The 16,369-nt window shown below is 39.7% G+C and overlaps 1 protein-coding gene across 22 annotated transcripts in view; it reads left to right on the forward strand.

The window, feature by feature from the left end:
* The window catches only part of ANKS1A (ankyrin repeat and sterile alpha motif domain containing 1A), a 1,080,152-nt gene extending 1,065,829 nt beyond the window's left edge, over nt 1–14,323 (forward strand). For 13 of the 22 annotated variants that reach the window (XM_078644288.1, XM_078644291.1, XM_078644277.1 and 10 more), the window contains one exon: nt 3,216–5,741. In XM_078644288.1, coding sequence (XP_078500414.1) covers nt 3,216–3,335 — 120 coding nt within the window. In that variant the 3' untranslated portion in view covers nt 3,336–5,741. Of the gene's footprint in view, nt 1–3,215; nt 5,742–13,766 lie in introns of those variants that run through there. The other 9 variants (XM_078644289.1, XM_078644292.1, XM_078644282.1 and 6 more) reach the window with 2 other exon arrangements.
* The last annotated feature ends 2,046 nt before the right edge of the window (nt 14,324–16,369 follow it).

The raw sequence follows: 16,369 nt of genomic DNA on the forward strand, positions 1-16,369 counted from the left end.
AGAAGATGCGATTACCCGCTATTGCTGGGTAAAGAACTCTACATCAGCCTGGCATCAGCTCAGGATGGGGGCACTGCTCTGTCCGTCGATACCCCGAGTTCAAGTTGAGCCTGCAACCGGAGGAACAAAAATATGCTTGAGTGTTTAGGGGGCTGGGGTGTGTAAAGGTTCCCATATAGACATATTTGTCACCGTAAGAAACACAAAGTTTGAAGACTTTGGTTTCAGGTTTCTGATGGATGGTTCTAACCGCAGATTCTGATTGATACTTCTAATCACAGCCTCCTTACCTTGTGAATATCCCCAAAGGTGTCAGTCTGGCTCTGGAAACATAAAGGCAGTACTCCTGCCCACCAGCAGGTGGTTTTGTATGGCTCCCCACTGACATTGTTCTGCTCCTTATGTGATAAACTGAGGCACATATAAGTTCCACCCATGTTTGCTGATGTCCATTCGATTTTTTTCAGCGTCTTGAGACGTGGATCATGAGCTCCTCTGGTCACAGTTGTCTACTAGGCAGTCAAGTCCATCGATATGGGCATTTTGCCCGTTCAGTCCTGCTAAACCTTTAGTTTGAGCCTGCCCACAGACCCACCACCTGAGGAGGTACTGCTTTGGTATCGATTCATAAGGTGAGGAATCTGAAGTTAGAAGTATTTCATCTGAAGAACAAGTTACTTACCTTCTATAACACTCTTTCTGGTGGTTAAACTATCTAACTGTAGATTCTTCCCGAGCCCTCCTCATCCTCGTTCTCTGGAACAGACAGTTTTTCTATCTAAAAACATCTGGAAACCATCAGATGAGCTTTGTATCTGAGGGCACGGACAAGCCTTTGAAAGCTACTGTTGTCAGTGTGCCCAAGTGACGCTAATGTCAGGCCCTGCTTGTCACTTCCAGAGCGAAATTATGTTGGTGCAGTGCCACACAATGCCACCTACCGCCATACAGAAGTACTTCTTTTGTGTTTCCAGTTCTAGTCTGACACTTGGGGGAATATTCATAATGTGAGTAATCTGCAGTTCTATTATCCACCAAAAAGGGAATTACTGAAGGTAAGTAACATTGTTTATCTGCAATTCATCTCAAAATTATCCCGTCACCATTTTCTTTTATATCCCCCTCTTTCCTATTAAGGTATTCCTAAGGTCGCAAAATCCAGAATGACAATGATCCTAATTGTCATGCTTGACCACACTGTTGGTGATTTCATGACTGCCTTTGTCATTCAAGAAATTGGACTGGATTTCCAGTCTAGGCTACAGAACAGCATCTTCATTGATAAACGTGCCTAGCTTCAGATTATCTACTAGATAGGCCATTAATGTCACTCCAGCCAGACACCCTACAACTAAGTTATATTCTGCTTTAAAGTGGAGTAGGTCTGCAGATGATGTTGAGACATTGTTGATTCTAAAACATCTGTTACTAGTCCAATTCTAGTGTACTTTTTTCCATAAAAATTTGCATGATTGCTATTACAGCATTACAGACCATATCTTTGCCCTTTTGAGAGTTAAATGTAGCTCTCTCTAAATTGATGGGTCCTCTATTTAAACCAATGCTTAAATCTGAATTCAGCAACTCAAAAGTAGCTTTATTTCTATTAATGATAACTTCATCAACAAGACACAAAAACTGCCTGTGTTCAGAGGAACCGTATACGCTGTTCAATGCTAATAAAGTGCATATACAAACTCGTCCCTCATTCAGTATGAACATTATGTTAGATTTTCATATTCATTTTTTTTCTGCTGTTCTGATCACACAGGCTTAGTAGCACCAAGCAGTGTCTTACCAGATAGATTTGTGTGTTAACAGAAGGGCAACAAGCCCCTTCAAACAAAGTAGGTTTACAGCCCATTTGACCAGTTATCAAGTTCTAATCCCCTTATGGGGTAGGAGGGAGGCAGGAGGTTTCGAAATTACTAGAAAAATATGAATATTTCCAATACAGATCAAATGAACTGGTGTCTATGTGATCCCACATAGACACCTGACCGACTTTGGTCTCTCTTCAGGATACAAACTCCTAATAGTGCCACGTGGCACATGTACAGACAATCAACTTGTGGCCAATCTACACATGTCTTTCATTAGAACAATTGAAAAGGGCAGCGGTGTTTGTTAAAAAATATCTATATTTTATTTCCAATGTTCATGAATATCAAAATCCTTCATAAAGGGAAAACCGCCAGCACCTGTCGGAAGAGCCATGAGAATGTGTTTCGAAATAATGATTATGATCCCTTACCTGCCCTTGCTGTCAAACTGGATTTTTGTGCTCTGGAGCAGCCTACCTACTTTAAAGTGAATGTCATTTTTCTCTGAGGTTGCTACCTGCCTATTCTTGCTTGATCTTTTGCTGTATTTTTAGGAGATGCATTTTGTGTAAAAACCATGATTGCTAACTTGAGAGGAAACGGTTTTTTAAAACCTTGCAAAATTCTCTTTATATAGCATGTTCCAGCTCATGGATTTTGCAGAGATAGTATACAATTCATTAATTTAATGTCTGCCCATGATGAACAACTGTGATTAAAAGTAAATAACTGTTTCATATTAAGCAGAAAAGCAATTTTTACTTCTCATTCTCACAATGCCATGTTTTTTGACCTCCTGGCTAGGTCCCTTTAAACATTGATGTTTTATTAGAGACTATAATTTACAAACACATTAAAAATAGTGGAGGTACATTACTGAAAGGCATAGCATGTAAAATGGTACTATAGATATTATAATTTTTCCACATACGTTGTAAGCTGCACTTTTGTTGGGATTTATAATAGAAATAGATTAGAAAGGTTAACTATATGTCCTTTGAAGTAATACTACAATTCCAAGTGTTCCTTTTGCCTGTGTTTTTTTTTACTTGCAGGATAGTAAGGGACAAGCAATGTTTGTGTCCCTTCCTATCCAGCATCGTCCCAGCATATGTATCTTTATCTTTAATCCCTTTAGTCATTGTTTCATGTTCTGCTCTTCATAACTATTCTCTCACTATTACCATCTAGATTTCTGCCCTTTACTTACTCTCTTTTTGTGTAACTGCTGCCTATTTATTCTCAGTGCCACCCAGCAGGATGAAGTGTGGTATGGGTATCTCTTCTACATAATTTGAATGTTTTACTACATCTAGAGATGTCTTTTTTTTCTACTGTGGGATGAGTGTTGACTGAATCTGTTATCATGCTGCTGAATTTTCTCTTTCCCAGATGGAGCATCCAGATTCGGACCAGGAATATCGCCCTCATGCTGGTGTCTCCTGGGTGGTGGAACCCAAGCAAGATCCCAAGAGGAGCCTGAGCACTAAGTATGAGACCACAATCTTCTGAAAGCGTGTGCCCATGTTGAACATCGCTGCCTGTCCTCACTTCCCTTTCCCTTCTCCATACTGCCCATCCTTTCTGAGTGTTTCAGGCAGGTGGCAAAAGAGAACCCTCCGCACAGCTTGGCTCCTGCCTACTCTGTGCTTGTTGACCTGCTTCGAGCACTTCAGTAATAGGGCGACACCATCTGGAGAGAACGAGGACGGGGCCGAACGGCACTCCATGGTATACATTTGTTGACATCTTTGTGATTTTTGCTGAAAAAGCCATGGCATATCCAGACCTTCCAACTCCCAATCTGGGGCTATTACTTGAAGACTTGTGTAAAAGGCTGCTCTGTGCAGGACAGCCTCTGCTTTTGTACTGAGCCGTTGCAGTGTGCTGTCTCAACAAAGTGTCTTTGTCTTGTTCACCCTCATCTCTTAGAATCAACACACAGCACTGTGATCAGCTGTATAATTTGTCAGTGGATCCCCGATTGGTACCCACTAACTCATGTCGTCCGTCATGCCCTGCAGAGCAGGGGCCAGGATTTCAGTTTGCTTTGCCTCACCTGCTCCTTGGGCATTGGTGGATTAGGTCATTTGGATGAGGATACTGCCATGGCTGAGAGGATGTTGAGTTATATGTAGGCACTCTGCCTCTAGGAACAAGGAGGGTGGGAGTAGAAAGATCTATTTTGAACCTGTCCTAGTTAAAATATTTTCTTTGGTGTGTCCTCCTTTTATAACTGTTTATAGACGAAAAAGAAACCACCTTAAAAAAAAAAGAAATTGAAGTAGGTAAATTATTTAATCAATGAAGATATTTAAACAACTGTTGGAGATTGCTATTATATTCCAAAAGATGGTTCAGCATCTGTAAGTTATAATATCACGTTTTTAAGGTTTCCACTGCTCAACAAAGTAAGTTCAATATAATTGAACAGTTCTGTGTTTCTTTCTAAACAGTTCTCTACAAAATAGAATGACATTTCTGGGAGTTACATGCATCAGTATACATGGAGAACTTCCAAAACCACTTTATTTTCTGTATTATTGAAGTCTGTTTTAAGCAGGGAAAATACTGTTTATCCACTACCTTGCAACAAGTTAATTGCTGGAGCTTTTTTGTATTCACCATATTCATTTTGCTGCTGGTGCTTCTTTCTTTTTAAATTGTTTCTTGTTGTTAGAATCTTTCCTTAACATGAATGATAGTGTTTTTGCTGTATAGTGTGTCTGATAAATGAAAGGCTAAAATCCCTTAAAAGTCACATATCAGTCATAGAAGTCCACGTAACTAACCGTCACTGCCTCATGTCCGAGATTAGACATACATGTGGAAACCCTCCAAATGTGTCCCCTTGCTGACAGGACAACCAGGTTAGGTTCAGTAAATAAGGCTGCCTTTGTGGCCACACAGGGCGAGGAAAGTCCAAATTGAAAAGGAAACTATTTTCCTCAATGTCATGCAGGAGTCCATCTTGGAGAATATATCTGAGTCTTGTGGTGTCAGAGAACTGAATCTTGTTCCACAGGTTGACAAGCCTTTCCCATTTATGCTCCATGTGAGTAGTGTCTGGCCATCTGCCCTGGTCTTTTGGCATCAACTTGGAAAAAATGCTTGACTCTATAAACGTAGTGGCTAGCTAGAGGTTGCAGACCATGCTAGATACTTTGTACCAACAGTGCCTCTCTGAGCTAGACCCTCTGTGGCTAAAGCTCTGTCCTCTTGTGCCTTAATTTTACACATGAAATGCTGTTCCTCCATCATAGGAGCTTAATTAGACTATATAAATATTATGATACCTAGGACACTTTATAAAAGGTATTACCACTTTCCTAAAATATTTTAAACCTTGGTATTTAATACAGTTGCACAAATTTTTTTTAAACCAAATAAGTTGAAAATATAGTGTAAGCAAGTTTTGCTGCCTAAATTACTTGTTCAAAAGGAAAAATAAGGAAATGTATTTAAAGCTGCACTAAAGATGAATGTTAGTCTCTCTAAGGTATGCTACATCAAACTCTGACAATGCACTACTGTGCATATTACTGTCCATTTTTACATTCTCGTGAGCTAGATCTCCAGGCCTTCTTTTCCGCTTTGATACATGTAAAATTGTGAATTTTAAAGCAGTTATTTCTTTGTATTCAACATGTTTTGCTTACTATCATATAATATTTGTTTTTGTTGTGGGGTAGAACTACTGGCTTTCATATGTGTTAGTCAGCTGCTGTCTACCAAAATTCTGGATCTTTGAAAAGAGCCCATATCTGCAGTGAGCAAAGGTTCAGATTAACATGTCATGTGTCGTTTTAGCCAAACGTTCCCACAGTAGCAGTGTGTTTTACTGACCAAAAGATGTTTCAAAACAAAAACTAAGGGACAAAGCAAAAATGTACTTGCACCATAAAATGTGAGCTTTCACGATGTGCTCCATGTCTTCATTTGAGATAATCACATTTATGGTTCCACCCCATCAAAAGGGTCAGGCATTGAACTTCCTGTATGTAGGACCTTTCTGATGATCAATCTGACACTGTCTGAAGTCCCTCTGGCAAGACATCAGTCCTGCAATTCTAATATATCTGTTTGCCATTGAGAGGCTCACCAGTGAAGATCTACTCGTTAAGATATCTTTTGATTCCTCACTTACACTCAACATTTTTAAAACCTTATGTGGTCGTTGGCCTCAGCAAACATTGTGAGTGTCAGTGAGAAGATCAGCAAAAAATATCATTAGGGAAATGAGCGATAGCCTTAAGAGTTTGCATAAACTTGGAAGGCCTTAAATACGGAGAGAGGGGCACTGAAACATTACTGTATGTAGATGAAATGCAGGTAATATCAAACCCTATTACTTCTGTCCCTGCAATACTTGAATACTTAGAATTCAGCAAGGTGTAGCAACACAATTGACATGTCTAGCTCAAAGTACAGTAAAGATTTAAAATGATTAGTTGGCCAGTCAAGATGAACGTAACATGATTAGGCATAACCACAACGAAACTTAGAACTTCCAGTCAAATGTTAGCTACTGTAAATGAAATGCCCAATTAAATACATCCTGTATCTGTTACGATTAGGGAAAAACGTTCTATTACTCATCTACAAATAAGCAGCAAGAAAGCTGGATTCTGTTTGCCTATTAGGAAATGTGTTAACAGCTTCTTATTGCAACAAGCTAGTCGAATGCTTAGGAAACATGACGAGAATGATAAAATCCCCTAGGAGGCCATAATCAAAAATAATACGTTCTTGAATTTCCATTGGAATTTTTCATTTTAGGACAGACCTCCTGATAAAAAAATATTCTGAGTGGCTCTTTAATGAGGCGGGCCGTCATTGATCTAAATAGAAACTATGGAAATGTATTGAAGAAGTGGTTTATCTCCCCTGTTAGGGAAAATCAAAAATTCATAGTGGCCTAAAAATACTTTACTAGAAAACTTGAGTTGGTAGAGAAATAGCATTTAATTGTTTGCTGAATGTTTTCCAGATCCAAAGTTTCCATCGACTCTTAATCCTACAGCCTAAATGAATGAAATGTTACTTGGAAAGTACACAGGAAGAAAAGCAGGTTTAGAGATATTCATAAATTATGAATTAACATCTCATGAACTATAGATATGCTGGGATCTTAAGAAGAATTTTCAAAAGATCAGTTGGTCTGTACAAAGACTCCGTATTGTACAAATAACTTGGGCAAATATGAATGAATATCTTCACACGGATTGGAAAGTAGTGTTAATAACTACAGACAAGAGTGGAATCATCCTGTCTAACTAAGCAAAATTTCAAATAAATATGCACAGGAGATTGTTAAAATTAAAAACAAAACTTAGACTACTCAACTCCACCGTATGCAGGAAATGTGAAAAAAATACAGGAACATATGATACTCGGGTGGAAAAACGTATCAGTTTTGGAATTAAATACAGTAGTGTCAGTACTGTTTCATATAACTGAGATTCTAGTGTTGGTTACCAACACAACCGAAGTACATCTAATGAACCATGTACCATTAAAGAAACTGTGGATCCAAAGGCAGTGTTGATGGCAACTAGTTTTCTAGAAATTAAATAAGAACAGTGAACATATAGATGACTCTTTATCAGAGCTTAGCAAAAGAAAGCAACTTTTACAAACCGAAGCAGACTCTTGTTTCTTTAGCAAATTTTTGTGAAAATATTTGGGCAAATGTGCATAGAAAGTATTGAAATGCTGCATACTTATCACTAACTTATAGGCTATTTAAGCCTTAATTTGTAGAGTTAACTATTTTAGCTATGAAGAGTTTTGCCTTTCTTTTCTGTAGATTGAATCTCTCTGCTTATGAACTTCGCCATATCGATACATACCTATGTTTCGATAATGTTTGAAAACTAGGGTCCATAAAAAAGGAGGGAAACAATTAAATGAAATGTCTTTATCCATCAAATACTCCCAAACAAACAGACTTGGCCATGTCTGATATGAAGTAGAATCTGAATAGGTCCATTATGAACTTATTACCCATCTAGATATACTCTCTTCTTGAGCCTTTCAAGCCTTCTTAATGACTATATTAGAGACAAGAATATATTTGTATCAACCTGCTACTGTATGTAGACCACCCTCTACTGTCCATGCAATAACTTTGATACAAGTTCTAAGTCTAATGGCATGTGTTTGCTTGATGCCATTCATAAGAGGCCTCTGATTCTTGAGAAAGCTTATTTCTTCAAAGCCAGACTTTTTCTGAGTCTAACAGACCCTTCTAGGTTTTGTGTGGAGTTAGAGAGGCACACTTGAAATCAGTGAAATTAAATTCTAGAGCAGGCGTCTCCAACCTTTTTCTGTAGTGAGAGTTACTTGTAATCATTTAAAATCATTGTGAGCTACTAAAGACCAAGCAACTCCCCCACACCCAGCTTCATTGACTTTAAGCCTAATGTCCATAGAGCCAGATACTATGGCTTGAACAATATACTTATAGTGGGGGCACAATGACAGGGCTGTCATGTTTGTCAATGAGAGCGTGGTCTGGTGAGATTTAAGGACATGTGTGTATGAATGAGACATATGTAAAATTGTTCTGCTCTTTAAATTTCTCCTAATTAAAAAATAGCTATATTTTTCAGTTATAAATATATGGTGTCTACCAGCCACTAGGCGCAACATGCATACTGTGTGTAAATGTATATGAAGAGTTAACTCAATCCTTAACTGCAACATAAAGATAAAATAACCTTTATCAACCAGCCCTTTTTTTAAAATAAACTCAAGGGTGCGAGCTACTCTGAAGGTGTTGGCAAGCTACCAGTACCTCACGATTGACTGGTTGGAGAGGATCAAAGAAACGCATTAGCAGGCATCTGAAGCATTTAAATTGTTTTTTCATTTTTTAATCTAGAAATTCCACTTCTGCAAGACCACAATATAAGCTATTTGTAAATTTGTTGTATCCACTCAGGTAAAAAATTTAGAGTAACGTTCTTTCTGTGTAGGCACTGCTTGTACCATCTTGAAGTATGTACTAAAGCTTAGGTATTCCCTATTCTAATTCTCTGATTACATCAAACGTCATGACAGATGGTGAGGTAAGATATGGTTTCTTAGAGCCATAAGATAAAATCCAGATAAGCTCTGTCTCCACATCGGATAAGTTTGACTGACTTTACCGGGGGGCCTATGATTAATACTTCGTACATTTCCATCAGTGTCTTTGACAATTGCTCCGGTAGGTCCCAAAAACATCTTGCTTTAAAAAACGTAACTTCTAGTATCCACGGATTTCTGGTTATATTTAGCATTCTGCATCTGGCAGTGGAATAATCTTCAGTACCCTTGAGGAGGATCTCCTTTTGCAATCCGTACGTTTGTTTTCTTTGAATAGGAAATTATTGTAGTTTTAGGTCTTTCAAATTCAAAAGTTAGTTATGTACCTGTTATATGATTATGAAGCTCTATCTATCTATCTATAAGCTATCTGTTGATGCCATAGGTTAGAGGTAGCTGCCTTTATTTCAGTTTGGGGTCAGACCTATATATTTCCATTTATGTCTTGCACAGAAGATACAGTTGGTTACCTATGATATTCTGCACACCACACAACCATCTTCCATCTGTTCTTTTGTTATACCAGAAGGTGGAAAGTAGGTATTTACTGTTGCATATATACATGCTGGTACCTTCTGCATGTTCCTTGACATTGATAACATGAGCTAGTCCCCATTATATACCAAGTCTGTATCTGCCACCGCAGCTGGTTTCCATTTACATTTAAGGAAATCATGGATTTGAGTAAAATGGAAGAGCAGTAGAAACACATTTCATTGCATACGGTTGCACCTCTTTGAAGTAACAGTAATGATCTAAAATGGATGTCTTTTTTAATAGTTTTATTGCATCATGTTTTTCTGTTATTTGCAATTGCAGAAGTTGTCGTCACCTTTAGTGACAATGACAATTTATCATTCAAAAACCTAGTACTGCCAATGGGATCTCCTTTAAATAATTGTGAATAGGAACTAAGTAAAGAACGGCAGTTCTCCATCAAGAGATCTTTACTGATATACTTGAACACTGAATACCTCTCTCCCTGTGAGCACGGTTCTGCAATAACTGTACAAGAGAAACATATATATATACATATGCAATCCTTCTATGTCTAAAGGCACGTTGTGTTTTCCCCACTCATTTGTTTGCTTGAGAGTATGAACTTGAACTTGGCAAAACAGTCTTTAGACTCGAAGTGTAACTCTTGCATCTATTTTACAAGCAAAAACTAAAGAAGGAATCTACAATCTAGAGAGCCCATGGCTAGCATGCTGACTAAAATCCTTCAACTGTCTTCCACAGGCACTGATCCTATTCAACTTTTGAACAAAGCACTAGTGGAACAGATGTTGGCTGCCTGGTAGAAACCCTTTTCGGGCCCAGCAGATCGCTCATCACCTTATGCTTCAGGTAGCTTAGCTTTTAGCCTCTTAAGACATTATTTCAACATCGTGTGGAAACGGCCAAAGCTAGTCACATTTAGCCTTCCAAATCACATAAAAAGTCAGTTTTTCACAGTTTGTAATAGACTATGTTGATGCCTCAAATCAAATTCTGAAATTTGGCCTGGAAACTTCTGGCTCAATGGCTCTTCGCTACGGCTGTTACACCGTACAGGCATGCGGGGATCTGCTCCATTGGTTTTTATGGGGATGCCCAGGCTACCCTAATGGATATGCCAGTTCATGGAGAGAAACGCTTTTCAGTGAGAAACGTTTTAAGAACTGTTGAGATACAGCACACTGCCTGTTTGGACTGGCATCCCCGGACAGGCAATTCCACCATCATTACTGCCATTTTGACAGCTTTTCCAGGAACCAGCCTTCCTGGCAGCGTCCACCCTCCCTACACATTCAGATTGCACAATAATTGTATTTTTTTCTTTTCACAGGCGAGATGTTACCTTGAAGCCACTTTTGATTTGGGTGGGTGGAGTCTTCCATTTTCCTGTTGGCCACAGGATTGTGACCATGGAGAAGAGGGGAACAGATTCTACTCTCTCTATTTCTTGGTGCCCTGGAAATAATGAGGCCCTCAAGCCCATTCTGGATCGGAAGTTCTTGAACTTCTTTGTCATGACAAATACATAATGCTGTCAGATGTTTGTTTTTTCTGGCCCTGAAATAATAAGATAGATTGTTTTATTTTGGATTTCCAGCACACCACCTTTTATTTGAAGGCCCTTCTAGCGAACAGGCATTTCAACCGATTAACTGCAAGTTCCCAGCATTACCAGTTTGCGTTTGTGGCCTTATGATCGTTGCACAATTCTAAACCAAGGGGCTGAATGTAGTGGCAGCTTTCCAAACTTAAAGACAATTGCTTGGTGAAGGTGGGTTTCTTCACTCTCATTGCAAACCCTTTTAGGACCCACCCTCTCCTTATTTCATCGATTGGGATTCTCCAACAACCAGCAGAAGTCACACCTCGTTCTCTTTCACAGTTTGTCCTTCATTGGAGCGATCCTCTATACATCTTACTTGAGAGCCTTGCCTTCAAGGAGTTGATGAAGGATCCTGCATCAGTTTCTTTGTCATAGATCTGAACCGGAAATGCCCTCTGTTCTGTCTATACACTTACTACCATCTGGTTTCTTGAGGGACTCTTTCTAACTGAGCTGATCACATCCTGCAGGGCCTGCACTGATCATTTTCCCCGTTTCTATACCTCGTTCTGCAGAACATGGAAGAGCTTTGTTATCAGCTTAATCCCGATGTTGCCAACTGCCCATGGAGGATGTGGTATGACTATCTTTTGTAACTCAGTATTCAGTCTCCCTTTCTTTTTCTGACAGACCGAATCTGCTTTTGCAGCAGGGTGGTTGAGTTCTCCACCCCATTCATCCAGTGCTTTGTCAGACACCTGATGATTGATTGGTGCCAGTTAGAGGCCTTCAGTATATCGCCACACATAGTGGATGTAATCTTAGCTGCCAGATAATCAGCCACCTAGTCTGTCAGTGAGGGTCGCTGGATAATTGTGACTCTTGGTTCCTGGGCTATATGATGACCTGCTCTTTGTCCTGTCCTCCTCTCCACAGAGTTTAGCGATTTTTGTTGTGAAGGGATACTTAGCTGCCCTCCTGATCTATCTTAATTGTTTAGGTTGCCTCTGCGGTGAAATTCTTAGAGTTCACTGTATATATGTCTGCCCAGGACATACAGTAGGACTTAAACTTAATTTGAGTTTTGTAAGGCATCACCATTCCTGCCAGTGCACAATTGAGCTCATCTCCTCAGTGGGATAAGACTGTTTTCTTGAGGGCAAGTTCTTAGACTCACAGAGACAAAGAGGAGCATGCTTTGCCAGTCTGTCCATTTACTGTCTTTAAACCAGACAAGCTAGTTCAACCTACTTCCTCATTCTTTCTTTCCGATGTGTACATTCCGCGTGCGTCAGTCTATCATTCTTCTATCTTTCTTTCCCCCTCCTCATCCTTCCAAGAAAGAGGCACGGTTATACAGGCTTCAACCTAGTGATCTTCTCTACATTCCTTTGCCGAACAGAAGGGTAGAGTGATGGATGATTCAATAGGACTGTTTTTTATGATTTTCTTAGTTAATCAGCACAATCTCTTCCTGCGTATTCTTCACTGCCCACACTTGTCCCGTTTTTGAGATATTAACATTCATAAGATTCCAAGATATTCAACTGCTGTTTCTGGTGTTTTTTTGTCTGTTGTTGTTAACCTCTTCCAGTTACAGTATGGTTGGTTGGAAAGATGTGTAAGGAACGAACAACCGTTCACCAAGCATTATTATTCATAGGCCAGTGTTGTAATTTCCTGGGCGGTGGCAGATGCAATTGGAGTTACGTGGCACCACCCGGTGGTGCTAGAGAGCTCCTGCTAAGGAAAACGTGTGCAGATCCCGTCTGGCACCTGAGAATATTAATAAAATTAGTAATATGTGGGAATATATTGCATCCACCAGAAATATTGTAAGCAACGTAGCCTTCTCTTTGTCAATTTTCTTTTGTAAAATAATTATTAAAGTAAAAAATGTAAATCCCCGGTCTTATTTGGATGTTAGTTAAAATTAGCCCGTTTTTTAAAAGGAGAAACTACATTTTGTGTTTTTAGTTAGTGTTGGGCTTATGTTAAAATCCAAAAGGATCCTTCCCTCTTATTCAAGTGTTATGGGATCCTTCTCAGGTTCAAAGAAATTCAGCATTCATGAATTCCGTAAACATTTACATGATCGAGAAGCAGGATTACAAATAACCTCACCGTGTTGTCGTACCCCTCCAAATAGGAATTTGCACAATGTGAGAGTGTAAAAGTTTGAGCAAATAACTGGAACAGTCTCCAATTTCCATATATAATGCATTTAATGATTTACATACTTACATCAGGTTATTCATTATGTTAACTCCATACATGCTTAGAAACACTACATTAGTCACCATCTATGAGTCAGTCTATCTTTTAACCCCTAACTGGAGCCCTGTCAAATAAGTGTTGAGCGTTAGGCCTTTGCAGCCAGAACTGTGGTTCATGCAGGAACTTTGAAATTCAGTTGTTTGTGGATTGAATTCATGGTCCTTAACACTAGTAGTCTGCATTACACTGACAAAACTAGCTTCTGCATTTATTAGTCAGGAATGGATAAACTCACCTTCCCTTTCATCCTTACACTTGGAAAAAAAGAGCACTATGAGACCTTGTTTTCAGCTCCCCAAATTGAATATTGTAAGGTGGTGGATAATCAACTTGTTCAGTTATTCTTGTCATCTCTGACGTCTGTACACATGTGGTTTCTTTAAATCGTTGGCTACTCCAGTTGTACTCTGATGGACACACCTTCCACTTCATACCCTTTTCTCTTTTTATTTGTATTTTACAACATCCATGTCATTTTTTGGTTTTAATCTCCTCCCCTCCCCCTCCCCTTTCTGTTTGCCTCCACAAAGCTGATTTGGGATCAGGTGAAGGAGCAGCTTCAGTGTCCAGCGTGGATATGCCATGGACAGGAACCAAGCATCTTTCCGGCGCCCTGAAGACCAGCTACCCCAGAGATATCAAGACATCAAGCTTGAAGAAAGCTTCCTCAGAGAGGAGTCGACAGCAGTTAATGATTCCAGGGAAGACTGGGGGTGTCAAGCTTAATGTTCTCACTCCCAAACATCGCTGAAGTCAGAATTCGTGGACGAGCTCTAGAGTGCACTTACTAATTGGTTGCCAACCGTGACTTTCTCTGAAGTGGAAAAAACAAACCACGAAAATTATTCAAGAAACCAAAAGTTTAGCATGCTTCCATTCTTTATCGGGAGGACTTTGTCAAAGTGAGTGGAGTGCCACAATCTCCAAGGATTCTGGGCACCCTCCATTCCCATGGTGCTGGGACTGAGATCTCTCTGAGCTATACTTGGAGTGTCTCGTTCTTTTGCATTTATTCCACATTTTTCTATTCCTGTGGCCTGCTTCCTTCCACAACTGCCAATACTTTTTTTAAACTCTGCATATGAACTGCTGTGTGTCTGTGTGTTTGTTTAAACCGAGAGACTGACCTCCACACTGAATACGCCAGATCGATGCACATCACAGTTGCTTACTGTATTACAGTTATTGCTGTGGATTTAGCGAAGACTTGGGCTATAAGTTGGGCAACTGAACATTACTGGCAGCGAAAGGTGGCTTGAAGTGCACCTCCCCGGGAGAGAGTGTGTTGGTCTCTCTGCAGGTTCTGGGAAGCAGTTGCTACTGAGCACTTTTGTGATAGTGGGTCCTTAGTGACTGTGAATGCCCTGATCAGGACATGCTAGTGAGTGAGGGTAAGTATAGAACACTGTGCCATCTGCTACAAGCGTAACAGACACCATTCGTGAAAAAGAACCCTGCACCCTTGAATTACAGTCTGTGAAGGATCTTGCTGCCAATCCCACAGCTCACATTCTTGCATAGATTGGGTGGGAGATAAGTCTCTGTGGGGCTTGTGTTTACCCAAAATGTTTTTATTTGTCTTTTTAACCAGTGGCTTCTGCCGCTCCTTTTAGAATTTAACACTGCTTTTCTATTGGGACTCGATGTAGAGAGTAATGGTTCTTGCCCAAAGGACCTGGAAATAGGGTTTTTAAAAGCAGACCCAGTGTGAGCGTTTCAAAGTCGTCAGTTATGGTGTCAAACATTCCGTTTATTTGTATTATCTGGACTATCTTTAATTACTGTGTCCTGGAAACGGGCGGCTGTGCTTGGAAATTTGTGCTTCTTTACATGTCAAGGCAGGGGTGTTTGTGGGCGCCAATAGAGGACTTTTCATTCAAGTTTCTCCTTTCCTCTTTATAGCAAACAAGTTTGCCCTCCCCCAAAAAAATGACTAGACCTAAGATCTCTTTTTCTTTGTTACTTAGGCTGGGTAGCCTACGTTTGGTATAATGTTAGTCTTCGAGCTTTAATTTTTCTGCCATCACAGGAGTATTTGGCTTCAAAATTTTGAAAACGAGCTTCACCTTCTATTCTTGTTTTGTTTGTCTTCTGTGAGGTTTTTTTCTTCCTCTGTTCTTTCGATAACTATGCAGCACTTTTTTTACCTCTTTTTAATACTTTAAATGTCATAATTTCGTGATTATGATAATTGGGAGCTGATCCGAATCAGCTTTGCATTTCCCTTTAACATTTAGGAAGCATTATCTTTATCAAACCAATTTAATTTGTGCCTATACTCAGTGTGTATCCCAGTGTTTTTCTGACTTTTCTTGACGCTACTAGGAAGGAGAAACATAATCCAGCACAAGTTGAAAATGTAACTGTGGAAGTTCCAAAAGGGAAATACCCCATAGTTTTAGGTGAAACTCAAGTTGAGGAAGTAGAGGACTCTGTGCCCTTCTGCTTTTAGACTAATGAATCCTGGTCCATTCATTCTTTGCATTACAGTGATGGTCCAAAGGCCACCTTCCCTTTGACGTACTGTGATTTAGAAGCTTCGGCCTCTAGAGCAGGGAATTCCACACTGATGCAAGCCTACAGGGATTCCTCTTCACCTTAGCTGCCTCTCATTTGGCTGCTGCATTGACTTCGTTCCCTGGAAATATCAATTTCTCTGCTATCTGGAGCGTTCTGAAACATATTTTACAATGCCATACTTACTACAAGATGTCGGAATCCTATATCTCGAACTTTTTATTTCCTGTTTCCCTTGTGATGCTTTTTCTTCCTTCTGAAAGTAGGGATTCTTTTCAGCGCCCAGAATGGCCTCAAGTAACTTGTCGGTGATATAGCCTAAAGATCAGAAATGAGCTTAAAGTTGATAAATCAGTGTTCACATGTGTGACCTGGTACTTTAGCGGGAATTGCAAGATGAATAAGACTGATATATTGCCTTTTGAAATACAGTGGAGCATATACCTGCAGCTCAGGTGTATATCCCCAGAAGTTTGTAAGGCAAAGTTACACATATTCCCATCACAACTTTTGACTTGCCCTTGTTTTAGTGGAAGTATTTCCATAGTGGAATGTGTGTATATTTTCACAGTATTGGCATAACGCCTCTTACAATTGGAAACTTTTATTTTTTAAT

This window comes from Lissotriton helveticus, chromosome 5_1 (genome assembly GCF_964261635.1).
Source record: "Lissotriton helveticus chromosome 5_1, aLisHel1.1, whole genome shotgun sequence".
In the NCBI taxonomy this organism is placed as follows: domain Eukaryota; kingdom Metazoa; phylum Chordata; class Amphibia; order Caudata; family Salamandridae; genus Lissotriton; species Lissotriton helveticus.